The sequence below is a fragment of the Monodelphis domestica genome, chromosome 6 (genome assembly GCF_027887165.1).
Source record: "Monodelphis domestica isolate mMonDom1 chromosome 6, mMonDom1.pri, whole genome shotgun sequence".
NCBI classification, from domain to species: Eukaryota; Metazoa; Chordata; class Mammalia; order Didelphimorphia; family Didelphidae; genus Monodelphis; species Monodelphis domestica.
In genome coordinates this window covers 107,796,485-107,822,863 of record NC_077232.1, presented here as the reverse complement: position 1 = coordinate 107,822,863, position 26,379 = coordinate 107,796,485, and the positions used below count along the sequence as shown (strand labels likewise).

The following is a 26,379-nucleotide window of genomic DNA, read 5'->3' as shown; positions in this document are numbered from 1 at the left end:
TGTGGTGTCTTTGCCTTTTGCTTTCTGATCCAGGTTGTTTTCTTTTGTGTACTGTCCATTGTGATTGACTTTGAATGGTGCCAGATGGATATTCACAGCTGGCTTACAAACCTCAGGTTTTTTTTTCCCTCCTTTCCAAATTGTTCTTGAGCATCATTTTATAAAAATAGAAATCAGTGCTGAAGGTAGCTAAGTCACATCTGGGATGTAGAAACCAAATTCAAAATGAGAAGGTGGGGAAAAGGCAGCTTGAGTATCTAGAGAGACAAATATGTTTTACATCAAATTCTCCTGTGAAAAATGTCGTGAGGAGTGAGAATTGTTCAGGTTGTAGCAGCTGTTTGGGTGCAGTGATTCTCTCTACTGTTACCCTTAGAACTTAAAAGCCACAATTTTCTTTCTAATTCACTACTCAATCATTCTGTGGCCCCTATCTCAAGCTCAATTTAAGCTTTGTCCTTAGCATACAGAGCTACTGTATAGTTTATAAAGAAATGCTCTGATTAAGGGAGAGAAAGGACAAGAGCAAATTAAATGACTGGAGCCTTATTTTAAGATTTCTGCCCATGTCTCTTTTAAAGCTGGCTGGAAACAAAGTAGATTTTCCTTTCACTTTCTGAAGTTTGATGATCACTTTGTCCCATGAGAATATGACCAAACATGACCTGCCACTTGTGTTTAAGTTCTAATCTCTTTTCTTTGGAAGGAAAAGACATATTTAAACTCAGATGTCTTATGTGACTTAGATAGTGCAGTTATGCCAGGCTATTGAATAGAAACATACTACACTTTAAAAATAAATAAATGAAAAAATGAATATGAGTGTGTGTATGTGTCTAGACAGTAATCTCAGAGAGAAGGCGCTAACTGGCTTTTGGGGGAACCAGGAAAGAATACCTTCTACAGAAGGTGAAATTATGTTGTAAAATGTAACATTTAGAATTCAATTCAAGAAATATTTATTAAACATCTGGTATTTGCAAGGGACTCTATTAGAAGTACAGGAGAGGGTGCAGTCCATACAAGGGGGGCTGCCAGTGTATGAAAAGGAGACAAAATGTTACAGTGACCAAAAACAAGAAAGACAGTTTGGCTGAACTGTAGAAGTCAGGAAGATGAGGCATATATAATGTTTAGAAAAGCATATTGAAGGTCTTTAAATGTGAAACAGAAGAATTTTAATTTTTTTCTAGAGGTAATAGAGAGTCATTAGGGTATAATGAATTAAGGTAGTGACATGAGGCATAAACTTTAGGAAATCTCTTTGGTAGCTGTTTTTAGGATTGACTGGAGTGATGGAGTCTTGAAGCAGGGAGGCTATTGTGATACCCCAGGAAAGCAGTGATGAAAAAGGGTTGTAGCCATGTGAATAGAGGAAAAAGATCAGGTACAAGGCATGGAATAGAGAAGGAAACTGCAAGTTGAGAAATGCATTGAAGGAGTTTGAGGATTTAAGGATTTTGCTGAGGTTGCAAACCTAAGAGAACAGAAGGATGATGGTCCTCTTGAAAGAAATAGACAAGTTCAGGAGAAGGATGCGTTTACATTAGGAATTCAATGGTTTCCATTTCAGACATGTTGATTTTGCTGTATCTGTTGGCTTATACTGTTTGAAATTTCTAATTTACAGTTGGTGATATGGGTCTAGAGGTCACAAATGAGACCAAGGCTGGATGAATTGTTGATCTCTGAATTATCTGTATATAGATGATAATTCAAAACATGGGAACCAATATGGTCACCAAATAGAAAGTAGAGAAGAGGACCTAGGACAGAACTTTGAGGAATATCCACAGTTACAGACTATGATATTATGTTTAACTACTAAAGGAGGTGGAAGGAGAATCCTGAGAGTGTAATTCCATTAAAACCCAGAGAAGAGAGTTTTCAGGAAGAGAAGGTGGTCAAGTGTTGGAAACTGACAGAAGGAAATGCATGGAAAGAACCAGAATTTATTGGTGAAAGACCTTATTTCAAATATTACCTGTTACTACCCCTGTGATTTGGGGCAAGAAACAAACTGGATTTCAAATACTTCATTTTATAAAATTATAAATATTACATAAGATTAGTAGTGTCAAACTCACATTTGAACAAATTTTTGTGGGCTATATATTGACTGAGAAAACCTTACATTAACATTGCCTATATTGAATATTAATTTTCTTAAACCTTTGGACCTGAGAAGGTGACTTGCAGCAGTGAATTTGATACCTCTAGACTAGATGGACTCAAAGATCTAGCTCCAAGTCATATCTGTGGTCTTAGGGCCTTTGAATCTATGAGAGAAGTTGTGATTTATCCAATATAAAGCTTAGTTGGTTGCATAAGGAAGATTTCCTGAGATCAAGAGTAAACAGTCTTCTAAGTCTTACTGAGTGGTCTTTGTAATAGATCACATATGTCTCCATTCTCTGGTCTGTGGTAACCTCCAAAAACCTTAGAAAGTTTCTGTTCTTCACTGATCAACAACTTAGCCAAATGAATTTTTATGCAATGCAAGAAGAATACAATACTGTATGGCAGGAGCTTTGCATGTATCCAGCCAATGTGATGAGTAACTTTGAATTATGACCAAAATGTCTCAGCAGACTATGTAGTTTCTTTGACCCAGCAATACTACTAATAGGTCTTTATCCTAAAGAAATCATAGAAAAAAGGAAAGAACCCAAAAGCAAAATATTTGCTTTTCATTATAATAAAGACTGGAAAATAAGAGGGTTGTTCATTAATTTGGGAATAGTTGAACAAATTGTAATGGATGAATTGATGGGTTATTATTATACCATAAGAAATGATGGAAAACAGTTTCAGAGATACTTATCTAGGCTTATACAGAGTTAAGTGAGCAGAACCAGGGTAACAATTCATGCAGTAATAACAACATGGTAAAGAAAAGCAAGTCTGAAATATTAAGAGTTGTAGAAAAGGTAATGCTCAACTAAAATTCCAAAGTTTTTTTTTCTACCAGTACCATACTATGTGACTTTTTCTAAGAAGTCCCTTAACCTTTCTGAGGCTCCATCTCTTCAGTGATAAAAAATAAACATGCTACCCACCTCTTGACAGGAAAGTGATGATCTCAGGCAATAGAATGAGGCATGCATTTTTACATATGGCCAATGAATGGATTTGTTTTTGCTTAACTATGCCTATTTCTATTATGAGGGTTTTGTTTTGTTTTTGTTTTTGTTTTTAATGGTAGAGAGAATATAGGGATAGAGTAAGTGTTAAAAAAAGAAAGAACTGGCAAAGCAGAAAAGAGGGTCATTGCGGTATTTTTAAAAATTCAGAAAAAATCCAGAAAGAATTATAGACAAGGAGGACAGCTTTGAAAGTTACATGTAGAATTTATTTTGTATTTTAAACTAGAAATAAGGGATATATAATATTCACAATTTCAGTTATAGTCCACTTGCGATTCTACTATCTATCTAGAAATTCTTATTTCGTTGGGTGGTTATTAAATGTAGAATTTTAAAAATCATCTAAAATAATGTAGAGGAAGGTTTTTGAAAATTAAAGTTTTTAAATTTTTTTTAGGGAGCAATATTCTTCTCACTCTCAACATTCCCTCCACCCTGTCCTGAAATTGACTGGTAATAAAAAATAAGGCTTTAGTATTTTTTCTTTCTCAATATAAAGCTCTAGGCACTAGTTTCTAGCAGTGGTGGGAGTCCAGCAGTGCCATTACATAGTTAGTAATCCATGTATGCACTGCTGAAATACATAATTCCATCTAACCCTCTAAAATTTTATTTATTTTTAGCATTGCTGGCTTTTTTTCCTATTTGGGGGAAAAACAGAAACTAGTCTCTTTCAAATCATTCTGGCTTCCAAAGTCTGATGTCCACATCATGACTCAATTGTCCCCCTCCAATAGATCCTTTTCTGTGAGTTGGAGAGTCAAAGTAATGAAACTTCAATTATAGAACACCATCACAGATTTAGTGAGACAGGACCTTAGAAGTATTTGAGCTCAACCCCATCATTTTCCAGATGATATGTAAGTGTGATTCAGAGATGATGAGCACAAAAAGAGCAGGAGACTGAGCTGGAAAATTGAGGTTCCTACTTCTGCTTTCTACCAGTGACTTGCTATGTAACTTTTTCTAAGAAGTCACTTAGCCTTTCTAAGCCTCAGTTTCTTCAGCGATTAAAAATAAAAATAATAACCCCTTCCCTGTTTGCAATATATCCAATCACACAGTGAGACAGGATTCAAACTTGCTCTGTCTACCACTGTCTACCACTCTATGTACTCTCACCTAGCTTCATTCCCGCTGTGAAAGCAACAGGATACAGCGATTGTTTTGTTTGAGGATGCTAACTTTGAACTCTTAGATACCTTAGTTTTGTTTGATCTGTAAAACACTCCTTTATTTAGATTAAGTAGTGTTATATACACAGAAACTAGAGAATAATAATAATCCACCTATAGAGTTTATAATAATTTTGAGTGTTTTCATATCTATTATTTCACTTGATCCTTAAAACAAATCTGTTACAGATAGATGGATAATGTATCATTATTCCTATTATTTACTTTTGAAAAAAAAAGGGGGGGACTCTAAAAGGTCAGATGACTTCGTCAAAGTCCTGAATAGCATGTCATTCCTAGAACCAGGACTAGAGACTCGATATTCTGACTCAGACAAGTGTTCTTTCTGTTGTGTCATCTCATTATTTTCATGACACTGTTCTCTCTTATTTCTCTTCTTAACAGTCTGACCTACTCATTGCTGGATCACCATCCACGTCCCACCCCTTAACTGTGAGTGTGCCTCAAGTCTCTGCCCTAGGCCCTCTTCTCTGCTTTCTCTCTCTATTCTTTCACTTTTTGACCTCATCACCTCCCAGTGGATTAATTATCATCTCTGTGAAGATGATTCCTACATCTATATATCCATTTCTAGCCTTTCTTCTGAGCTCCAGTCATGTATCTTCAACTGCTATTTTAAATCCGAGGTCCTATAGGTATTTCAAATGCAACAGTGTCCCCAAACCCCCAAACACATCCATCTGATCTTTCCAGTTTTTACCATATCCATTCTTTTAATCAGCTAGGTTAAAAATAATTAAATCCTCCGTGTGTCCTCAGTCTCCCACACTCTGCCTTACCCTCCATTTCCAACTAATTTCCAAGTCTTCTTGATTCTGTGTCTGCAGTACCCTTCATAGACCTTTATTTTTACTTACATGGTCACCATTCTAATTTACAAGCAGCCAAAATGATATTTCTAGGGCACAAATCTGACCAAGAGTGCTCCCAGCTCAGTAGATTCCAGTGTCTTCTTTTTATTTCTAAGATCAAATACAAACCCTCTGTTGATCATTTCAAGTCAGTTGCAAACTGAGGTGTCAACTACAAAGTCACTGGCCACATGTTGCCCACAAAATTCCCATGTGCCACCTCAACCAGATTAAAATATAGCTGGTAAATACTTAACAAAATAAATAAAAAGCCAATGAGACCTAGATAATATTACTTTTTAAAATGTAGCCCACAGAGAGTCTTACATATAAATTAATTTCCTCAGGTTCTTTTTGAGTTAGACACCACTGCTTTATAAGTTGGCTGCAATCAACCTTTCTAGTTATATTATTAAACATTACTCTAAAGTCCAGCCAAAGTTTGGAAACTCACTAATATTCCATTTTCCAGTTCTTTGCCTTTATATAAACTGGATTGCTATTTCTGGAAGATGTTCTCTTAGTTCTGCCTATAGCAATACCTATTTTACCTTAGTTGTTTTATTTCAGTTCAAACTTATCAAGCTAAACTAGGTATTTTAAGAAAAAGCTCTCTGTGGGCCATATATTGATTTTATTTTATAATGTAATATTATCTATACTTTATTCTATATTTCACATAAGACCTTTATTTTCTCCTCCTTTTGCCAGTGGTTTCTTCTCACATTCTTCATATTTATTGAGTATATATTTATTTAGAATGACATGTTCTCCTCAGACTGAATATAAGCTTCTTAAGGACAAAGAATATGTGATTTCTATTTTTGTACCATTAAATCCTGGCCTAAAGTAGATGCTTGATAAAGGCTTCTTAACTAATTTATTAATCAGAAAAAATCTATGTAAACATATTTGTTGTTTTTATATGTTCAATGAACTTGCTGAGGTTTATCCATTAGTAACATGATTCTTTCTGAATATAGCCTCTCAGTTGACTGACTCCTTTCTAGTGTGTAATTAAAATCTGCTTGCCAGAACTTCAATTCCCAGCATTCTATGTTCCTTCTCTCCTAATGTGCTAACATAGGGAGGATATAAGTTTTGTGTAGCTCTGCTGCTCTGTGTATTTCCCTTGAGCACACTGTGGAAGCAGGCTGGCGGCTGCAGGCAGCAGAACTTACTCACGTGGGTTTATTTTTATTAATTAGTTTTGAACTTCCATTTCTTTTAGTTTATTTTCTTTCTAGTTAAAGTGATTATTGATAAACTTTATAAAATATAATGCTAGGAGTTATTGATATTAATTTAAATCTTACACTAGCCAGCAACTTTTAATAGTGGCTAATGCGACACCGTAGTAGGTTCAATCTCATTCAATAAAAAGATAGATAATTTTGCTTCAAAGAAAGGTCAAGAAGTATGTAATAATTACTTCCACACTTAAAAATTGCTGGATAAATTTGTAGCTCAGTACAAACATAAACAACTATCAAAAGAAACAATATATATTCAGAAAATATTTTCAATAATAATTTAAAAGGCAGTACTATGATCTATATTCATTGGGTACTTAAATGATTATTGAATTTGAATTATTTTGTGCTCAAACTTTCCAAACTGTTTTAAGTTGATATGTCACAAATATGTATATTTTAAAATTAATTTTATTCCTATCTTTTATTGTCATATCAGTTTCATTTCTGAGTATATCCCTTCACTTTACCCTACCCATAAAATCAAGCCATGTAACAGGGAATAAAAAGTAAAAGTTTGATGGGCAACATTTCTCATCATATTCACTGATACCTGCAAAAAAAGAGAGAGGGAGGAGGTTTATTTTCAGATTTCTTCTTTTTTGACAAGCTTAGACATTGTCATCATACATAATTTATCCCTATCCCTTTATCCTTCTGTTAATTTCCATTTCTATTTTGCATATCAGTATATTGTTTCCCTGATTCTTTTTACTTCTTCTGTCAGTTCATTTAGTCTTTTCATGCTTCTCTGAATTCATCCTATTCATTGTTTCTTGTGGTGCAATAACATTTAGTTGCAGTCTTGTATGTTAGTCTTTCCCCAATACTGGGCATCTATTTTGTTTCTACTTTTAATTTTTTTTACTATTGCAGAAACTGCTACATTGAATAGTTTTATATACATATGGATATTGTTATGTATATATATATACTCATGTGTATGTATATACACATATATATTAACCCAGGCTATTCTCATTATTCATGGATTCTGTATTTGCAAATTCACCTATTTTTAAAAATTTGTTAGTGACCCTAAAATCAATACTGTTGGTACTGATGGTACTTTTGTGATCATTCATAGCATGTGCAGAACTATGAAAAATTTGAGTCATAAGCACATTTACAGCTGAGATGGAACACAATGATGTTATGTCTTCCTGCTTCAGCTTTTACACTGTAAATGGGTGCCCTTTTTGTGGTCTTTTTAGTGTCACATTTTCCCACTTTTTTGTTTTTGTTTTTTTAATAAGGGATTTTATTATTTAAAATGTCCCTCAAGCGTAGTATTGAAGTGTTTTCTAGTATTCCTAAACACAAGAAGGCTGTGATGTGCCTAATGTAGAAAATAACCTATATTAGATGAGCTTTGTTTTAGATAAGCTTTGTTCAGGCATGGCTTATAGGGATGTTGGTTGTTGACTAAAATGTTAACAAATGAATACTATGATTTATCCAGAAAAATGGAAGAAGAAATTCATCAGTGTGTGAGTGAGTACTCTTTGGAAAGTGTTAACATAAGAGTTATGACCAGAGGCTCTGAGGAACCTAACCTTGTATTTCTCTAGGGGCAATATTCAATATTCACTAAGTCAATGTTTATGGTGACTTTATAGATCATAACTACCAGGAATGATGTGGATTTACATGTGTGTTTGTAAACATAGAATTTTTTTCTTCCTTAACCTGAGTGCATAATGGTTCAATCTTTGGTTCAAAAGGTGTGGACATTTAAAAAAAAGATCCTTTAAAAATCTATTAAATATTTTTTGCTTTTGAGGCAAATCAAGAAAAACTCTTGGTCGTGATAATCTAAGACATCATTTCATACTTAAGTTTCATGAGAGATCCCCTTATATTAAATCTCTTGAAATTTAGGATCTTATTGTTAGAAGCTATTTTTGTAGTTCATTCCTCACTTGGAGCTTGAACAAGTTTATTCATTTGCAAAAGTGGTCTTAGTGGTTTAGGAAAACTTCACAAGTATGTAATTCAGAATTGTAAAGAAAAAAAGTGGATGTATTAATAGTGTGATTTACATTCCTGGGAACTATATTTATTAGGAAATCTTGAGTCATATTCATGTAAGTATTTCTGTCAGTGAACTTTATTTTTCCCTAGTTTTCCAGAATGTAGTATGATGCTGAATAACATATATTACATTCATTATCATAGCTTAGTCTGGAAGATATCTAAATATAAAATTATTTTTGAGTCTGTGTTCTTTAAGAATAGGAAAAATGGGCCCGAGTGTCAATGGTAGGATACTGGAAAGTGAACTAACTATGGTGTTCACAGGACCAGGTCCAAATTCATTCTCTGATACAATCTGTTCAATGCTGGGCAAATAACTTAACGTCCCTGCTTCTTGGTTTTCTTAGCTATAACAAGAAGAGTCTGGAATAGATGGAGACTTTCAGCTCTGCAGCTAGGATGCTTTGCATCAAAAAGTTTTTTGAATTAGACTGGAGACTTTCACAGACTTAAAGAAAAGATTATTGGACAAGAACAACAAAAATAAAAGAAAAAAGGGAGTGTATCTTGCAAGGAAGGGATTGCCTCCTGTGGGCTAATAAGATGATCAATTTCCTCTTTATATTCTTAATTTCTAAGATTCATGAATTTTAGTAACCATTGTGTTTTGCCTTCTTTTTTTGCGATCCAGCAGTATTGATAGACAACAGCAAGGTCAGTGCTTGTGATCCTGTAATGCTAATGCCCATTTTCCTAGTGAATAATGCACACCCAGTGAATAAGACAGAGGAATGCTTACCAAACATTTCTTGAAAAGATGTAATAATGTACAAGTAATTAATTTTTTTACATAGGTCTTAAACTACATTCTTTGTTTTATAATATAGTCCTTTGCAAGATCACCCTGAATGTGAAAAAAGGAGCCTATAGTATTTGTTTGTAAACTTTACATGTGTCCGTTGCAAAATGAGAAAGCTTCACTAAATCTCTTTACTTTTATATATATTCCTCTATGGGATGTCCAAGGGCAACAATATATTTTGGCTCTGTGAGCTATAAAACCTGGGTGTTTGGTATGCTATAGTTGAAATTTATATGCCTACATGTTAGACTTATTTCAGGTTTTTGTAGTCCAACTGTCTTTTGATCCTGAATGTAAAGATTATTACTTATATACACTTTGATAGAATGAAGTCAATTCTGAGTTTAATCACAACAAAGTTTCTTTATACTTTATTAATAAGCCTTATTAATAAACTCTTCTGTCCCTAAATAGAAGACATTGGGATGAGCAGACAAAAGGCATTTGATTTTAGAATAATTGGAGAATGTGAAAAGAATATAAACCCTTAAATTCCCTTGATGGTGATGGAGTATTTATTCACTTTTTGATCTATAAGGCTTTGTCATCTTGAAACTTTGACAATTAAGAGAAAAGTATTATTTGAATTATAAGTAGAAAATTATGGTCCTTAGAATCTACCCTCTCACCAGTGAAAATTTTGAATAAATTCCTCCAGTTATCTGTTGCCTAGCTTTCATTGAATTGACATTTGTTTTTTCCTTCATTTTTACCTGCCTCCTTCTTTAGTCTTGTCCCCTCCTCACCCACCCTACTTGAGGAAGTCCCTTAGAGTGTGTTTCCATTTGTTCATATATTCAGCAAACACTGAGAGTCCATTATGTCTCCAGCACTGTATTATTTACTGAAGAGGATAAAAAGGAATTATATGACTTTGTCCCCTGCCCTTAAGGTCTATGTATTTTAGATGTGAAGACAAGACAAAGATGAAATACTTAAACAGTAATGTAGGGCAATATAAAATAACTCTCAGAAGCAATGGCAGAGCTCTTCTATATTATCAAAATTCAGTGAAGGGAATGCTCATTATAGGCTTGAGTAGCTAGAGGGGGCTTCAAGGAGGGTTCAATTCCTCCATGAAGCTTTTCCTGATTCTCAATTCATTTCTCAATTCATTGGGATTGCTTTCTTTCCTCTGACATCAAATAGAAAGCATTTTGTATATTTTAGCACTTCATCATGTTTTATTTGTTTTTCATTTTATAACAATAACAATTACAAATACAGTCATTTATTACAAATCCTTACAATCTGCATCTCCTCTATTTTCTGTAAGTACTGTCATGAAAGCTATCATGCCTTTTCATCATTCTCTCTCCCTCAATTCTCCATTCACTGAAGTGTAAGCCAGGTAAAATTAGTGAGTTGGGAAACATTGCCCCATTATGCCTTTGACTTTACCCAAACTCAGGCTGACATTTTTCTTCCAGTTCTTAGCTCAGATCCACTCTTCTCATCTAAAACATCACTTCTTCCTTACCCCTCTACCTCTAATTAAGCAATAAATGAAATTATAACCCCTGCCCCCAAATCACCCTCAAAACTCAATTATTTACCATTCAATGGTAAATGTGTTCAATCCTTTATCTTTTGTAGGGCAATACAGTCTGATTGCTCTGAGCCACCAGGAATGTAACAAGTGTCTTTGCAAAGTAGCAGATGTCTCTCTGCCTTCTTTTCAGGCGGTCAGAAATGTGTAACTTCGCCTCTGTGATTTCTCCATGGAATTCTTTTCTCCCTAGCAGTTGGAATTCAGAAAAATCAGCAATTGACAACAGAAGTTAAGTGCTCAAGACTGGACTTCTCTAATAAGCCCTGAGACTTTTAATGAGGGTCCTCTAGAGCAGAGCCACTAACAAACCATCGTGGACTTCCTTGATCAGTTTAATTGGAGGACAGACGGTCTTAACTATTTAAAAAAGCTGACAGAAGGATTTAATTCCAAACCTTCCCCTCTAGTAAGACCTATGACTCAATAGCCCACCCTTTTGGCCACATGGAACACTTGTACTTTTGACCTTTTATCACATTAATATCAGGCTATTTTTTGCCTTGGAGAATGGATTTGGCTTTTGCTTTTTAACATGACAAATATCAAGTGATACAAAGCTTAAATTAGGTCTAATATCTCACAGCTATAGATATTTTAGAGCAAACGCAGTTTTGGACATTTAATGACTGTACTTCATAGAATTTATCTATTTTTAAAACCACATCACACACTCAGCCTTTTTATGTTTTTACTATTTAGGAATCACTAGAAATATCAGGGCAAATGAGATGATCTTTGCATTAAATGTGTTTTCTTCTTATTAACCAATTAAAATATTTGGAAAATTGGATTTTTATATTAAACATTTATTATAAAAACTGATAAATGAGAGATTAATGGCTAAAATAGTCACTTCAGATGGATAATTTAGATTTTTATCATTTATTAATCATGGAAAGTAAACCTGCTGTATAAGTAATTTTAGTTTTATCAAGAAGATAAATTGTTCTAGCTAATGAACGTATAGATATTCTATGCCAAAGGCATTTGGAGTAATCTGTTAATCATTTAACTGTGTCAGGGCATATGCTATGTCTTCATAAAGCAATTAAAACACATAACTTTCTCCAGTGAAATGTGTGTTGGCCTTCACTGCCTAAAGCAAATTAAAATAACATTTGTCTTAGGATATGTTTCAGTGTTACCGACACAAAATTCAGTGGGCACAGTATCTTAAGGCAAAAAAAAAACACGGGAGTTGGATGTCACTATACAGAAGAGATTCGTATTATTTCTAATACTTGGGGCGAGGTTGCAAATCACTTCTACAGTAGTGCTTCACTAATGAATAAGGGCTTGCTGGCTCCAGTGTACCTCTCAAAGTGGATAGTTTCTTGGCAAAAATTCTCAGGGGACTTTTTCTCTTACTAGTGCCTGGGGATTTACATCTGTATCTCCCATTAGCACTAATGGGAGCTCCTCGCATACAAACTGTCCACTTATGGATGGAAGAACAGACCCCTAACTAATATTCTTGCTCCATTTATCTGGCTTTTGGAGACAGACAAAGGGTTACATTAATAGGGCTTTAATAGTCTTATAGTGCCATTATGCTAATAGAGATTTTTGTCAGCTCTTTTTAGGAGATCCATAATTCAACTTTTAAAACTTTTTTGGGAGCAGAAACATTTTTTAAAATATAAATTAGGAGAGGCAAATGAACCACAAAACAAGTGCCATTTTACTATTAAGAAAAAAATTTTTTTTTTGCAGTGGTATAGGAAGCATCAGGATTTTGTTGTTAGCCTCCACATTGATTTGTCCCAAGCTCAAGGCTATGTTTTAAATATTCAAACAGCATTTCTCTGTCACTAGGTTTGGGATATCCAGGTGAAGTTGCTTTATTGAATTAGCCTCATTTGGTAACTGACTGAATGTGAAGAGTTGGAGGTCATAAAGCAATCTGGGAACAAATTTAGGATTAGAACTTTGCTGCTTTGCTTCTTTTCCTATGTTGATGTAGTGGACACTCAAAAATGTTTGCTGAGACAAATATTTTGATGAGAAATTAAATACAGGTAGAATCTATGTATTGCCCTCTCCAGCCATCCCCCTTATAGCCAGCCAGCTGGCAGAGAAATATCCTTGAATGATTAGCCGTAAAGATATATATTCTAGAGCCTTCATTTTATAGAGCCAAGTTTCTTGTCTAAGGTTACACAGCTAGTTTGGGGCAAAACTCAGAGTAAGCCTTAATTTGAAGGTTAGTCTTCTTTTCACTATATTGTACTGATTTTCTTGCCTTTGTTGGTCAGTGAGCACCATTAAGACCTACATATAGCCATAGGGTAACCTCAACTAAACTAGCTCCCATGGTCAGAGTGGCAGGGGGTGGGTGGAATTATTATGTGGGAGAAATTAGACCTATTGCTGTGGATATTGAAATAGAATAGCAGTAACAGATTGATAGTAGAGGCAAAATGCATGATGTTCATTTCTACTCCTTTTTAAAGAAGTCTATGATACAGGTAAGTTCACACCAGATATTCTCCATCTCTAAAGCCTATAAACATTTTATACAGGGAAAATCTGGCTAGAATTAACAGGATGAGCTACTTTGAGGGAAAAGGATTTTTCCAAAGAAGTAACAGGCAGCATGGTCCCCTTTGGAAGTGAGGTCTCCCCTATGTGATGTTTCAAAGCTTTTGTAGCCCCTGCTTTCCACTTTCCCTTTGCAGCTGCTGCTACCTGGTTCTTATATGGAACAACAGGGCAATTGTTCAATTACCACTGCCCTAGGGATAGTTCTGACCCTTTATCCTAGCCATATCCTTTTCCTGGTTGGACTGACAAAAAGAGATGAATGTGGTTCCTACTCCCTCCTCCTTTGACTTTTTCCTCCCAGTCTCATGTCTTACTTCCCAATGGAGGATGGAATTATTGCAATTAAAGTAAGTCTGTTGAGATTCACATGGTAACAGGTTCCTGTTCCTCCAGGGCCTCTGGGACCCTGTAAGACACATGGGATGCTAATGCTATTGAGCCAAGACGCATTTTTCTTATCCATTTCTTGTTTTTCTCAATGCCAATGAATGATCTTTTTTTTTTTAAATTTCTCTTCATCAAGCTTTTACAATGAAGTAAAGGCAGTCTTTTTGTTGTTGTTGTTACAGAAACCTGGGGAACAGCTTTTGCTGGGCACAGGATTTGGAAAGCTATGAATTCAATAGTTTAATTCAATAAGGCAATTGGAGATCAATATGGAGTCATTTAAACAGCTCCGTTACTGTTAGTTATTTAGAAGTTCTGGACCCAAGTTCCTGCTCTGTCATTTACCAAACATTGGGCTATGGCCAAGTTATTTAATCAATCAGCCTCAGTTTCCTCATGGTCAATTCAGGATGATAATATTTTAATATCTGCCTCATAGGATGATTATCAATCAGGAAATCTAAAACCGAAAATAGAACATAGTCCTTCTCATCAAGATGTTTAAAATGTACTAAGATGGATAACACTTAAAAAAAAGTTTTATTTTTAAAATCTTTCCAACTCCCCAAGAAGGCAGATAATAATGAAGGGCAGAATATTTTAAATCCAAAGCCTAAATCCAGTCAAAGTTCTATGAGAAATATATACATATGTATTAATACATAAATATATTTAAAAACATATATATGTGTATATATGTGTGTGTGTGTGTGTATGTGTGTGTGTGTGTGTGTGTGTGTGTGTGTGTAGATTTTCCCCCCTCCTACAGGAAAGGGTGCTGCTTCGGCAGTTCTGATGCTAGCCACTGGCCGCTCAGGAAGAATGGACCGTGTGAAAGTATCTAACACAGATTCCCTGCTGAGTAGCATGTTGATACCAGCAGACTGCCAGCCTGGCCCCCTGATGTTTTTAATACACAGATCCATATCAGCATTATGAAGTTCCATATTAATATGATGCTAAATAGGGATTCAGATGATAGAAGGAGGAAAATTTGAACCAGGTCACAAGTAAAAATGAAAGCCACAGGCTTGGAATAGCAGACGTATTTCAGGTGAATATTGAGATGCATTAGCAGTGGGGGGAAGTTTGCACAGCATCTGCCTGCATTAGGTTTGGTTCCAGCCCAGTGCTTTCTCTCTCCTCTTTCTCATTGAATTTGGTGCTTAGGCAATCTGCATAGTCATAAAAATAGCACAGCTACTGCCCCTTCATGACATTCCTCACCCTAGGATCTCAAAGCCCTTGGTGGATATTAATATTTATTGCTGGAAACCTGGAACATCAGATAAAAAAATCATCCCAATTTTACAGATAAGGAGACTGAGATTTGATGGCTAAATGACTTGGCAGAGGTCATTCCCACCTAAGGAGTGGTAAGGCTATATCCAAGTACAATTTTCTGGAAAGGGTGATTTTTATTAGCGTTCCTCTACAGTAAATGTCTTTTGTTTACAAAAAAATGAACTAAAATTTACCTCAAGGAAGGAAGAAGAGAGAACAAATTCTCACCTCTCCTCTTAATCTTGTTCCCCTACTGGCATATTCAAAGGATTTCCTTTTCAGAGCCTGAAATGTTTTTCTTTGCTATGACAACTTGTCAATTAAACAGACCATTTTTAAATGGCTGTATTTGAACAATTTGGTACCATTTCTATCACTGCAAATGTAGGAATAAACTAGGGACAATATACAGGATATTATAAAAGAGGTCCATAGAAGAGAAGTTTTCTTAGATGATTTTCTGCCTGTGTTCATGGACCTCACCATACTTTGTTTTGTATAGTCCTTAATTTTGTTCTTGTTGTTGCCTTTCTTCCATATACACCCATCAATAGTTTGCAACTTTCTTGAGTCCAGGGACTATAGTTTACATAGTTGTATTTACAGGATCTGACACGGGGATGCTTCTTTTTATTTTTTAACTGAAAATATAGGGTTGTTTGAGGGATTCAGTTCTAAGCACCATGTTTTAGGAAGCATAGACAAGATGCATGGTAGTCAGAGGAAGATAACAAAGATGATAACAAAGAGGCCAACCAAGCTTTGAGATCATTTCATATGAAAATCAATTGAAGGTGCTAAAAATGATTAATCTAGAAAAGAGACAACTTTAGATAAGACATAACTATTGGAGTCTGACTGCAGATCAAAGTGTGCTATCTTCTACTTTATTTCCTTCATGAGTATTTTTTGTTGTGATATGCATCTTCTAACACAACATGAGCAATATGGAAATATGTATTGCATGAAAGCACTGGTATAACTGTATCAGACTATTTAATGCTTGGGTATGGAGAGGGAGGGAGAGAGAAAATCTGAATCCTAAAATGTCAGAAAACAGTTGTTAAAATTTTTTCTACATGTATAAAAATATTACTGATAAATGCAATTGGGAAATATTTAACAAAACAAAAAATATAATACAACACAGAATTAAAAAAAACTTTAAAATTTTACTTGTAGTTATGGAGAATGAAATGAGCAGGGCCAAGGGAATATTATATATACAGCAACAGAAATATTGTTTAGAGAATGACTAGTGTATACCACCTCCAGAGAGAGAAGAGATAAATAGAAATAAGCAAGATGTAGTTTTATATATACACATATCTTTTTGTTTAAAGGTACCCTTTTAATGGGGAGAAGAGAAGGAATGAGGGAGCAGTCTGAGTATTTTAATGCAATAAATAAATAAATTTAAATTTAAAAAAGAGTTAAGAATTGGATTTCAGCTTTATGTGATAAAGGAAGAACTTCCTCACAATTAGAGCTATATGAACAGGTTATTTTTGGTATTAATGGATGACTCCTTACTGGAAATCTCCAAGCAGAGACTGAATGATTACTTAATATTATAGAAGAGATTGTGGTCAGGTATCCTTTAGTCTAGATAGCCCCTGAGTCATAAGATTTTTTTTCTGCCTTTTTACATACACACTAATAGAAACTGATTTAGAAAAAGACCTTTTAGTCCATCAGAAAGATGAAAGTTGAGGACAAGAAGGATATGATCTAACCCTCTGAAATCATAATGCAGAGCCACACAAGAGCATTTTGGAGATTTTCAAAGCACTATCTTGTTTGAGAATCTCTGAATTTTTATCAGGAAAACAAATATCTGAAAAACTTTCCATCTCTTCCTTTACCTTTAGACCCATTCTCTCTCCAAATTACTTGTGAGGTAGTAAGGGAGATACAGCTCTCTGAAGATTTCAAGTTGTCCCCTGTTGCCCTTATGTTTCTATATAGGTTATAAGATTGCTCTTGGACACTACATTCAGACACATTGCTCCAACTCTCATATTTATTTGTAGACAATGCCCAAAATGCTATCCTTAGCTCAAATGATGGCCTCTAGACTTTCATATTAGATGTTTCAACCTGGATAGATGTCCCACTAATATATATACATATATATATATATGTATATATATATACACACACATATATACTTGGGCGTGTGTGTATATATCTATCTATATATCTATATAAAATGTATGTATGTGTATGTGTGTATATGTATATATACATATGTGTATGTGTTTATATAAAAATACACTCTGTATGCAAAACCATATTTATTATCTTTTTTTCCCCAAACATACTCCTCCTTTAGACTTCCTTATTTCCTTAAGTTTCTCTGTTGTCCATTTTGGTATTATCTTTACTCTTTTTTTTCCTCCAATACCTCTCAAAAATGATGAGTTTTCACATCCTGCCAATTTTCCTTTAGAATATATCTCTCTTCATCTGGAATAATTCCCTTATTTTCCTTTCTTTTCATTTCTGCCACCTGAAATTCCACCTTGATTATTACAGTAGTTAACCAAACTTCCTACTTCCATTCTCCAATCTATATTTTTGACAGAAGCTGGCACATAAGAAAAGTGCCAGGCTGAAGAGTGTGTGAAACTGATCACCTCGACAGGGAGAAGCCCCAGGAGTTTGGAATCTTGCGGAGGAGAAGATTCTGGCTGGTAGAGAAGTTGGGCTCTCAATCTTGAGAAGCCATAGAGACAAGGTTGAAAAGGATTTTCTTCCACTTTTTCCACTTCTGTCACATTATCCAGACTTTTGGTAGAATTACATTTTTAATTGTTTATCTGACATGTCATTATATTAAAAAAAATTCTATAAAACAAACTGCCTATCAAAACCCCCTTACCTTTGAACTTAGAAATAGTACTGTATCTTGATTCTGAGGCTGAAAAGCATTAAGGACTAAGCAATTGAGGTTAAGTGATTTGCCCAGGATCACATAGGAAAGAGGTGCCTGAGATGACTCCAGACCTGAGTCTTAATCCATTGAACCAACTTAGTCTCATATTTTACCTCATTCTAGTCCCTTCTACATCCCATGCTGCAACCAAAGTAGACTACTGACTCTATAAGTATATCATGTTCTCACTTCTATGAACATGTTTATGCTGTTTCAAGACTTGTAATAATATTCTAGTTTCTCCACTTCATGCCTATCCTTTAAATTCCAACCCAAATTTCCTTTCTTTCATGAAGACTTTCCCATTTCACCAATTAATAATGACTTTCCTCCCTTGGACTTCACCCAGCACGTTGTTTGCATCTCTCCCTTGCCTTGGCATTTTATTTTATGTCGTACTTATTTGTGAATTCATCATTGCTCTCTACTAAATTAGAAGCTACATGAGTGTATGTCTTATTTAATCTTTTTCTTTCTCATAAATTACCACAGTGCTGTGAATGTAGTAGCTGTTTAATAATTATTGAATGAATGAATGAGCAGAAGGGAGCTGGAGGTGGACATTTCCATTGTTCCTGGATTCCCTATCATTGGTTAGATACATTATCAATTAGGATCATGCCAGCTAGCTGAGTATAAACAACAAATTAAAATTACTGTTGCCTGGAAATAACAACAAAAATGGTTAACAAGGAATTTATACCCAAGATAAATGAAGAGATGATAAGAAAGCACTCAGTTTTCCTCAGTTAATTCAAGTCACCTGGTTCAGAAGGACAACATCCTCTGCTACTCAAAGAACTGTTTCATGTGATTGCTGTGGCACTGCTTGTAATATCTGAAAGGTCTTTGAAAAGAATGATACCACAAAAAATATAAAGGAAAATATTGATATTTTCAAAAAAATTGAGTTATTTGTCAATTATATGCTAAAAATAGGTAACATAACTTTACAATGGCAATCATGAAAATAAACATGAGAATCTGATATAAAAGAACATTTAAAAGTTGTAAATGCTATAAAAATTCAAGGTGACATTTTTAAGTTTCTTCATCATAGACATAGAATAGAGTGTATGTACAGCATATTAGACCTGCAAAATATCCAAACTCCTCATTTTAATAATAATAATTACGACTAACATTTATATAATACTAATAGTTTACAAAGGAGTACAGTTAATAAAAGTGCTGCAGCAAATAATGTGTCAGAGCTGGAGTCAGAAGACTCATTTCTGAGTTCAAATCTGGCCTCAAATACTTTCTGTATGACCCTGGGCAGGTCACTTAACTCTGTTTGCCTTAATTCATCATGTGTAAAATGAGCTGGAGAAGAAAATGGTAAACCACTTCAGTATCATTGCCATGAAAATCCTGAAACAGAGTCATCTGAAGAGTCAGAAACAACTAGAATGACTCAACATCAGCATCAAAAATTCCATACTCTTGGGATCCTTTTCCTCCTCATCTCTGCCTCCTAGCTTTCTTCAAGTATAAGTTAAAATTCCACCTATTGCAAAAAAGTATTCCTTGTCCTCTTAATGTTAATGCTTTCCTTCTGAGATTTCATCCACATATGTATAGCTTGTTCATATGTTGTTTTTTTACTTCTGGTCTCTTCTAAGAATTAGACTGAATTCACTTTTCTTTGTATCCAAAGTGCTTGGTATAGTACCTTGCAAGAACTTAAGAAATATTTATTGACTTGAGTGAGCTTACATTCTAATTGTGGGAGTAATAAGTACGTATGCAAATAGAACTAATAAATGCAAACATGTATTGAGTAGTTTTTTTTCAAAAGAGTATTTTGTTAGGGTTAGTATTAGAAGTTGTAGTTCAGAGGAGGTTTGGAAAGGCTTCACACAGAAGATGGTGCCTGAGCCGTGTCTTATGGGATCCTTAGTGCTAGGACATTGACATGGAAATGGAATGACCTGTGTAAAGTCCAGAGAGGAAGCCCATTTGGCCACATAGAGAGGGAGGGAAGAGCGGGAATGAATAGTCAGTGAGACTAGAAAGATTGGTTGGGAACAACTTCTGTACTTCTTTCAAAGTTAAACAAGTTTATACTTTGTCTTTAAGTAATTGAAAGCCACTGGAATTGGTTGAGTAAGGGAGGAACATGGGCCAGATTTATGCTTAAGGAAAACTTACTTTGGAAACAATGTATGGAATGAATTAGATTAATGAAGAACTTTAGTCAGATAGAGCAATTAAGAGACCACTGCAATAATCTGGTCCATGGGCATGAAAGCCTAGACCAAACTGGTACTAATGTGAATAGAGAGAAAGCTTTAGGTGCAAACAAATGTTATAAAGGTAAAGGAGGCATGATTTGACAATTGATTGGATATAGAGGATGGGAAAGAGTAAGTAGTCCAGAATAATACTGAGATTATGAATATGAAATATTGGAGTGGTGTCTTTGGGAAAAGTTTGAAAGAATAGTGAGTTGATCATTAAGATTCTTAACCTAGAGTTCACACATGCCAGAGGAGGATACACTAGGATAGATTTCAGGAACCCCCTTTAAGTTAGAGTTAAAATGTGCATATATCTATAGATAGATTTCTACATATTTATAACTCATTGAAGTACCTTAAAAATCAACACAATACTCTATAGATCTAAATTTGTTATGTAGAAACTACAATAAACAATAGTTGCTAAAAATCACAAGCATGTGTAAGAAATATTGAATGAAAATTATAGGTATTATTATAATAAGTGGTTTGTCATGTCTTCTTACAATATATGTTCTGAAAATTTATTCCTCATACTGTTAAAAGTGAAATAATACCAAAACATCTAATTGTGCTGCAAATGTCATAGAGCAATCTCTCTCTCTCTCTCTCTCTCTCTCTCTCTCTCTCTCTCTATATATATATATATATATATATATATATACATATATATATATATATAATTTATTTATTTATTTATTTCAAGCTTATGAGTATAAGATGCTAGCACAGGAATCCAGCAAAAGTAGCTTCATGAGGAGCCCTTTGCAGTGAGCTAAATGACATGCATTCTTTTGTGACATAAGCAGAGTCATCCTGAAGATGTGTTAAGTTATCCTAGTAGTTGAACATATAGAAGCAAACCTATGTAAGCAGAATTGAAAGCTTGTTCCATCTAAAATATTGCTACAAGGGAGAGGTAGAGGTGGCTTGGAGTTTCCAGGGACTTTGAGCGAATGGTAATTTCTGACTGAGTTGCCCTACATTCCCTTGACTGTTGGGAATAAGAGAGAAACTGGATCCTTGCAAAGCCTTGGAAGAATGCTGGAGAGAGAGTGGAGGATGGGGAAGAGAGCAAGTCCTTATGGGGCAGTGAATCTGCCTTAGAAATGCACCATGGTAACTTGAGACATTTGTGCTGCTTCTCTAAATTTGGGATAGCTCTGCAGATGTTATACTTTTCAGGGAAAACACTGTGGCCAAAATGCATAGGTGCCACATCTGTGCTCAAAGGAATAGTATAAAGGGAGGCTTGGCAGCAATTTAAAAGTTTCAAAATTGCTGGATTTTTCTTGTCTTTTTTCTTTTTAAGAAAAACAAAGAAAGAAGTCCACTTTCTTTCTCTTTCTCTGTTGTACCATCTCCATAAAAACTCAAGGTACCTGTCACTAAGATGAATTGCTGAGTGTGACGTCTCAACTGTTTACTTGTGGAGAGTAATATTTGCCGACAGGTCACTGTTTCTGCCATTGTCATAGGAATATTACAGTTTGCAGTAGCACTAGCGTATGCATTTGGCTTTCAATATCCCATTTTTCATCAAAATAAATTATATTTATTGTGCGATTTGTATTGATACTCTGGATAAATTCTGAGAAAATTCCCAGATTCCAAGAATCTGGTGAGTTCAGCTGCTCCTCTGCATTTAAAGGTCAGGAAAGCATACCATTCAATAGGACATTCTGTGCTTTTAGACATGTAATTTAGGATACAGTTTGTGCAAATTGCTGCCCAAACATCTTCAGGATTGATACGTTTTCTTCTAGCAAAGTGGCGGTAGTGTTTCCAGAAGATTGTGGAGGAGTGATCATTTGTGATTAGTTTCATGAGGGAGCTCTGCAAAAGCATAGAGAAAAGAACAATCCTTAGGGTCCATGGACTTACATTTATGTCTGGATAGCCTTAATCTAGGCTTTCGTGGCTCTTAGCATCCTCTCTAGTCCATAACTAAATCCCCAATCTTTATTCTCTCATTGCTGTTCTTCTTTGCTTCAGGTTGGTTAGGGCATTGTCATCTTTCCTTTTGAAGACTGTGTATTTTTATTTAAGCAATTAGAAACAAATTCTACAAGTGATTGACTTTTTTTCTTTGTGTTTAGAGCTGATGTTGAATCTTTTTCTCTTATTTTTTCCAATGGCTCCTTTCTGCCTTAAGATACCATTCAGACTGCCATGGAATTCAACCTCTATCATTTAACAGTGTTACCTTTCTAATCTTAATTCATACTGTTTTCCCTCCCCTCAGTGTAACACTATTCAAATTGAACTACTTACTCCCTCCTGTCTATAAACCCTTGCTTTTTAAAATTTCTGATCTTTTGTTTATTCTGTCCTGTATTCCCAGAATTTCCCCTCCTTGCCTTTATACCTGTTGAATTCTCCCCCATCTTTTAATGAGCGGATTCAAATGCCACCTCCTCTAGCAAATCTTTTTCTATTCCTCCAAATAAGTAATGTCTCTATCTTCCTCAGAATTCACATAACAATTATTTTTGGCTCCCATATGTATTTAATTGGGTATTTGTCTTATTTATATATTTGTTGTGTTTCCCTTTTTGATTATAAATCCTTTGAGGCAGCAACCAAGTCTTATCTAAACTTTATATTTCTTCTAACACCTAGCTCAGTGCTCTATATACAGTTGGCACTTAATCAATGTTTGTTGCGTTGGTTTATGTGGGTCCCATCTGAGAAATGTTGCCTTTAATACCAGCTTTCTCCTTGGTGTTTGTGAGTGTATAGTCAGCAGAAGTAAATTAGCTTGCAGATTTCAGTAGAGACTGTTATCAGCGTCCTCTGCCAGGTATCATGCAGAGTGCCAAATTACAATTGATTTCTCAATAAAATTGAGTTCAACCTTTCCCTACATAATCCAAGACAGAAATGACAGAGAATGTTTTCACTCCCGGAAAATTTTAGAATTTTCAGTCAGTTTTGTTCTTAGTGATATTAGGTTCTATGTAACATTATCATCTTGTTGGAGGAAATGCACAGCTCACCTGATTGTTTTGCATAATGTTCCTAAAGGGAACAGCCAGGGTGTCCCTGCCTCCTCTCATCTGACCACCCTATCTGAATTTGTCAATTTAACTTTATATGAAGATTACACTGACCTGGCTGCCCATGCTTCCAAGAGTAAAATTTTTTTCTGTGTTGTGAATCACAAAGCTCAGAGCACAACCAGCTGTTTACAGCAAGGGTTTTTTTTTCCCCTTCCCACTCACAGCAAGTTGCTTTGGGAACCACCAACCAACCAACCTAATTAAAACAAATTTTTTTCCAATTGCAGGAGCAATTCCCTCAGTGCTGTACCTTGCCACAACCATGCTGTGCCTGTTCAGCTCACTACCTGTATCTAGCTTCCCCAAAGACTCATCTTACTTCAAAGGAAATGAATCTGCCTAACATTCCTTGAATTTTGAGATTTAATGCATCCATCAGACTTCTAGGTAGCCTCCTTTAAGAAAGGGACACACACGACCTTCCTTTTCCAGAAAAAATTACATATATAATTATATATGAATATAAACTTGCCATGCCATATTAACAGCAGGTCATCAAATGATTGCTTTTCAGAAATAGAAGTTACTTTTCCAGAAAATAGAACTCTATTTATTTGTTATAAAGGCAAGAGGGACCTGTCTGCTAGAGAAAGGGGATTAATTCTTCTTTTTTGATCATTATCTCATTTAGAAAATTGAAGGCATACAAAGGAAAAACAAGCTCAGTGAAAATTAGCCAGTTCTTCACCTCTCAAATTGGCTTCTTCAATTGAGTCTAGAGAAGTGAGGATTAAGTGGATATCTCTGATATGGGATAAAGAGTGACTATTTTCCACCTGACTAAAATAGTCTTTGAAAGAATGTATAGTTTAGTGTGTATCGTAATAGGAGAGGAAAAGGAGTTTTTTGGTCTTCTTTTGACTCTTCTCTTGACAGATGCTGAATTGCTTACATTTATAGTAACAGAGGAATTAGGGTTGGAAGGAACCTTCTAGATCATCTAACTCAATCTTTTAATTTTATAAATAATGGAAGTGAGGTACCAGGAGGTAAGATGACTTGCCAGAGGTCACAAAGCTATTAAGTTGAAGGGCTAGATTTCAAATTCAAACTCCTGTGCTCTTGCTTCACACTCAGTGCTTTTTAGACCAGAACTTTTTACCTGTTTTCTGTTCAAGTGCTATTAGCTATAGAATTACTTTGAACAAAGGGTTAGAAATGGAGGTGTGTAGTTAATGTGAAAGTAAGCGGAAGGGAACCAGCATTTATCAAGTGCCTACTGTGTACCAAGCTCCATATGGGGTAAGTGATTTAAGATATCCTTTTGATTAGTTAAGTTTTGTTAGAATGTAACAGTTGGCCTTCTTAGAAGAATGTGAATATAAATTCCACACTGAATAGGTAAAAGCAGATATGATGTATAAATTGGTAGATAATTGTAACTAAGGGATGTTGTTAGGCTGTGAGGAAAGAGAAATCAAGTAGAGAAAAATGTTAAAAAGGCTGAAAAAGGGGAAGTTGGGGATTTGGGATGACAAATGGATTCTTCCCTTTTAGCCTCTACTTTCCTAGCAAGAAGGGAAAATGTCTTATAGAACTTTACCCTGGGTCATAGCTGCCAAAGTTTGAAGACCTTGGCATAAAATTAGTGTCAATTCATGACCTTTAATGGTAAAATTCAGGGAAATGCATATTAGTAATTTAGCTTGAAAATCACAAAATAGCTAGCCTTTTTGGAACTATGAACTAAAATGATTATCAATCACAGAGCTCTCTGTAAGTTCTTTTTAGAATGATTAAATGAATGAATAGAAAAAAATCATTTATTAAATACTTTATGCAAATGACTCTGTTAAGTGCTAAAGAATCCAAATAGAAAAGCAAATGATTTCCTAATTGTCAAGTAGTTCATATTCTTATTGGAGTAGACAAGATATCCAGGTAGTTTCAACTGAAAATCAAATGTAAAGACCCTTGGTACTTAGGTTGTGAGCAAAAAAAGCAGATGCTAATGCATCTTCTTTAATGCCATTTCCATTAATAAAACAATATTGGCTTTTAGCATTGAACTATTTAACTGGGTGAAGGATTTGAGGGTTACACTGGAAGAAGAGTGTATGTGCCCCCAGAACTACTATTCCCAGGGTTCTTGGAATTATCTGTGTGTCAGAGCCAGTTGATTATTTGCAGACGGTGGTCCGTGACTGCTATACTTCCCACTACTGAAGAATGTTTTAAAAAATCTTTTTTGGAGTGTTTACCTATCCTTTTAAGTGGTTTGTGTGTCTTACCCTCTTTGACTATTTATACAACTTTTTTAATGGTTTCCTTTTGTGGTAAAAAGTCCAAGAATGGGCCACATTCAGAGGAGATATTTGATGACAAATATGAGAACGATCCTTGAGTATTCTTGTTAGAAGAACCACTGAGATGCATTGGATTACTTTTGCCATTAGACTGAATCATATTCAGGTTAGTCATAGTCCTGGTAAGCATGGTCTCACACAGCTTGGGTTGCTAACACCTACACTCTCTCGTTTTTCAGGAAATGTATATGTATATTTGACTTGAGGTTTTTGTACTTTAGTCATTGGCCTGGTTACTTAATTTCCTTTATACCATTTAGCCCTTAGCACCATATCCTCCTATAGTCACAGCCTTGGATTGGGGTGGTATTTGGAGAACAAGTTTGACCCTTTATGATATAAGCATTTAGTGTCAATTTTTTCACACTTGGTACATAGTCTCCTAAATAAAAGATTCGTTGTATACCACAAGGTCAACTCAACTCTTTTGGTTTCCTATGGAAATATTTTATATGCTATTAGGTGTCTCCCGCAAACACATTTAAAGCATCCTCATTCTCTGTTCATCCACTTATCTATGATAAGGACTTTTTCTTTCTCCTTGTTTAATTTCCATTAATATATATACCAGCTATGACTGTGGCAGTCATGGGCAAACTGGAAAGTTTTGAAGTATCTATCTTGGCTTCACTGTGCCAGCAGTTAGAAGATCTTCCTTTCCCCTTTCCCTTTTGGTTCCATCTAGTGTCTAGCCATCCCCATTTCCCTTGTGGGCCAATCTTTTTTTGTAACAATGGGTTTTCTAGCCAATTGAGATAATTCAGTGAATGCTTGAGAT

The 26,379-nt window shown here is 35.1% G+C and overlaps 1 protein-coding gene across 4 annotated transcripts in view; it reads left to right on the top strand.

Annotated features, from left to right (window-relative positions):
• The window catches only part of PPARGC1A (PPARG coactivator 1 alpha), an 800,952-nt gene that overhangs the window by 423,146 nt on the left and 351,427 nt on the right, over positions 1–26,379 (top strand). For 2 of the 4 annotated variants that reach the window (XM_056802471.1, XM_056802472.1), the window contains one exon: positions 4,727–4,774. The exons of the other annotated variants lie outside the window; for them this stretch is intronic. In XM_056802471.1, the coding sequence (XP_056658449.1) occupies positions 4,727–4,774 (48 nt within the window). The remainder of the gene's footprint in view (positions 1–4,726; positions 4,775–26,379) is intronic. 4 annotated transcript variants of the gene reach the window in all.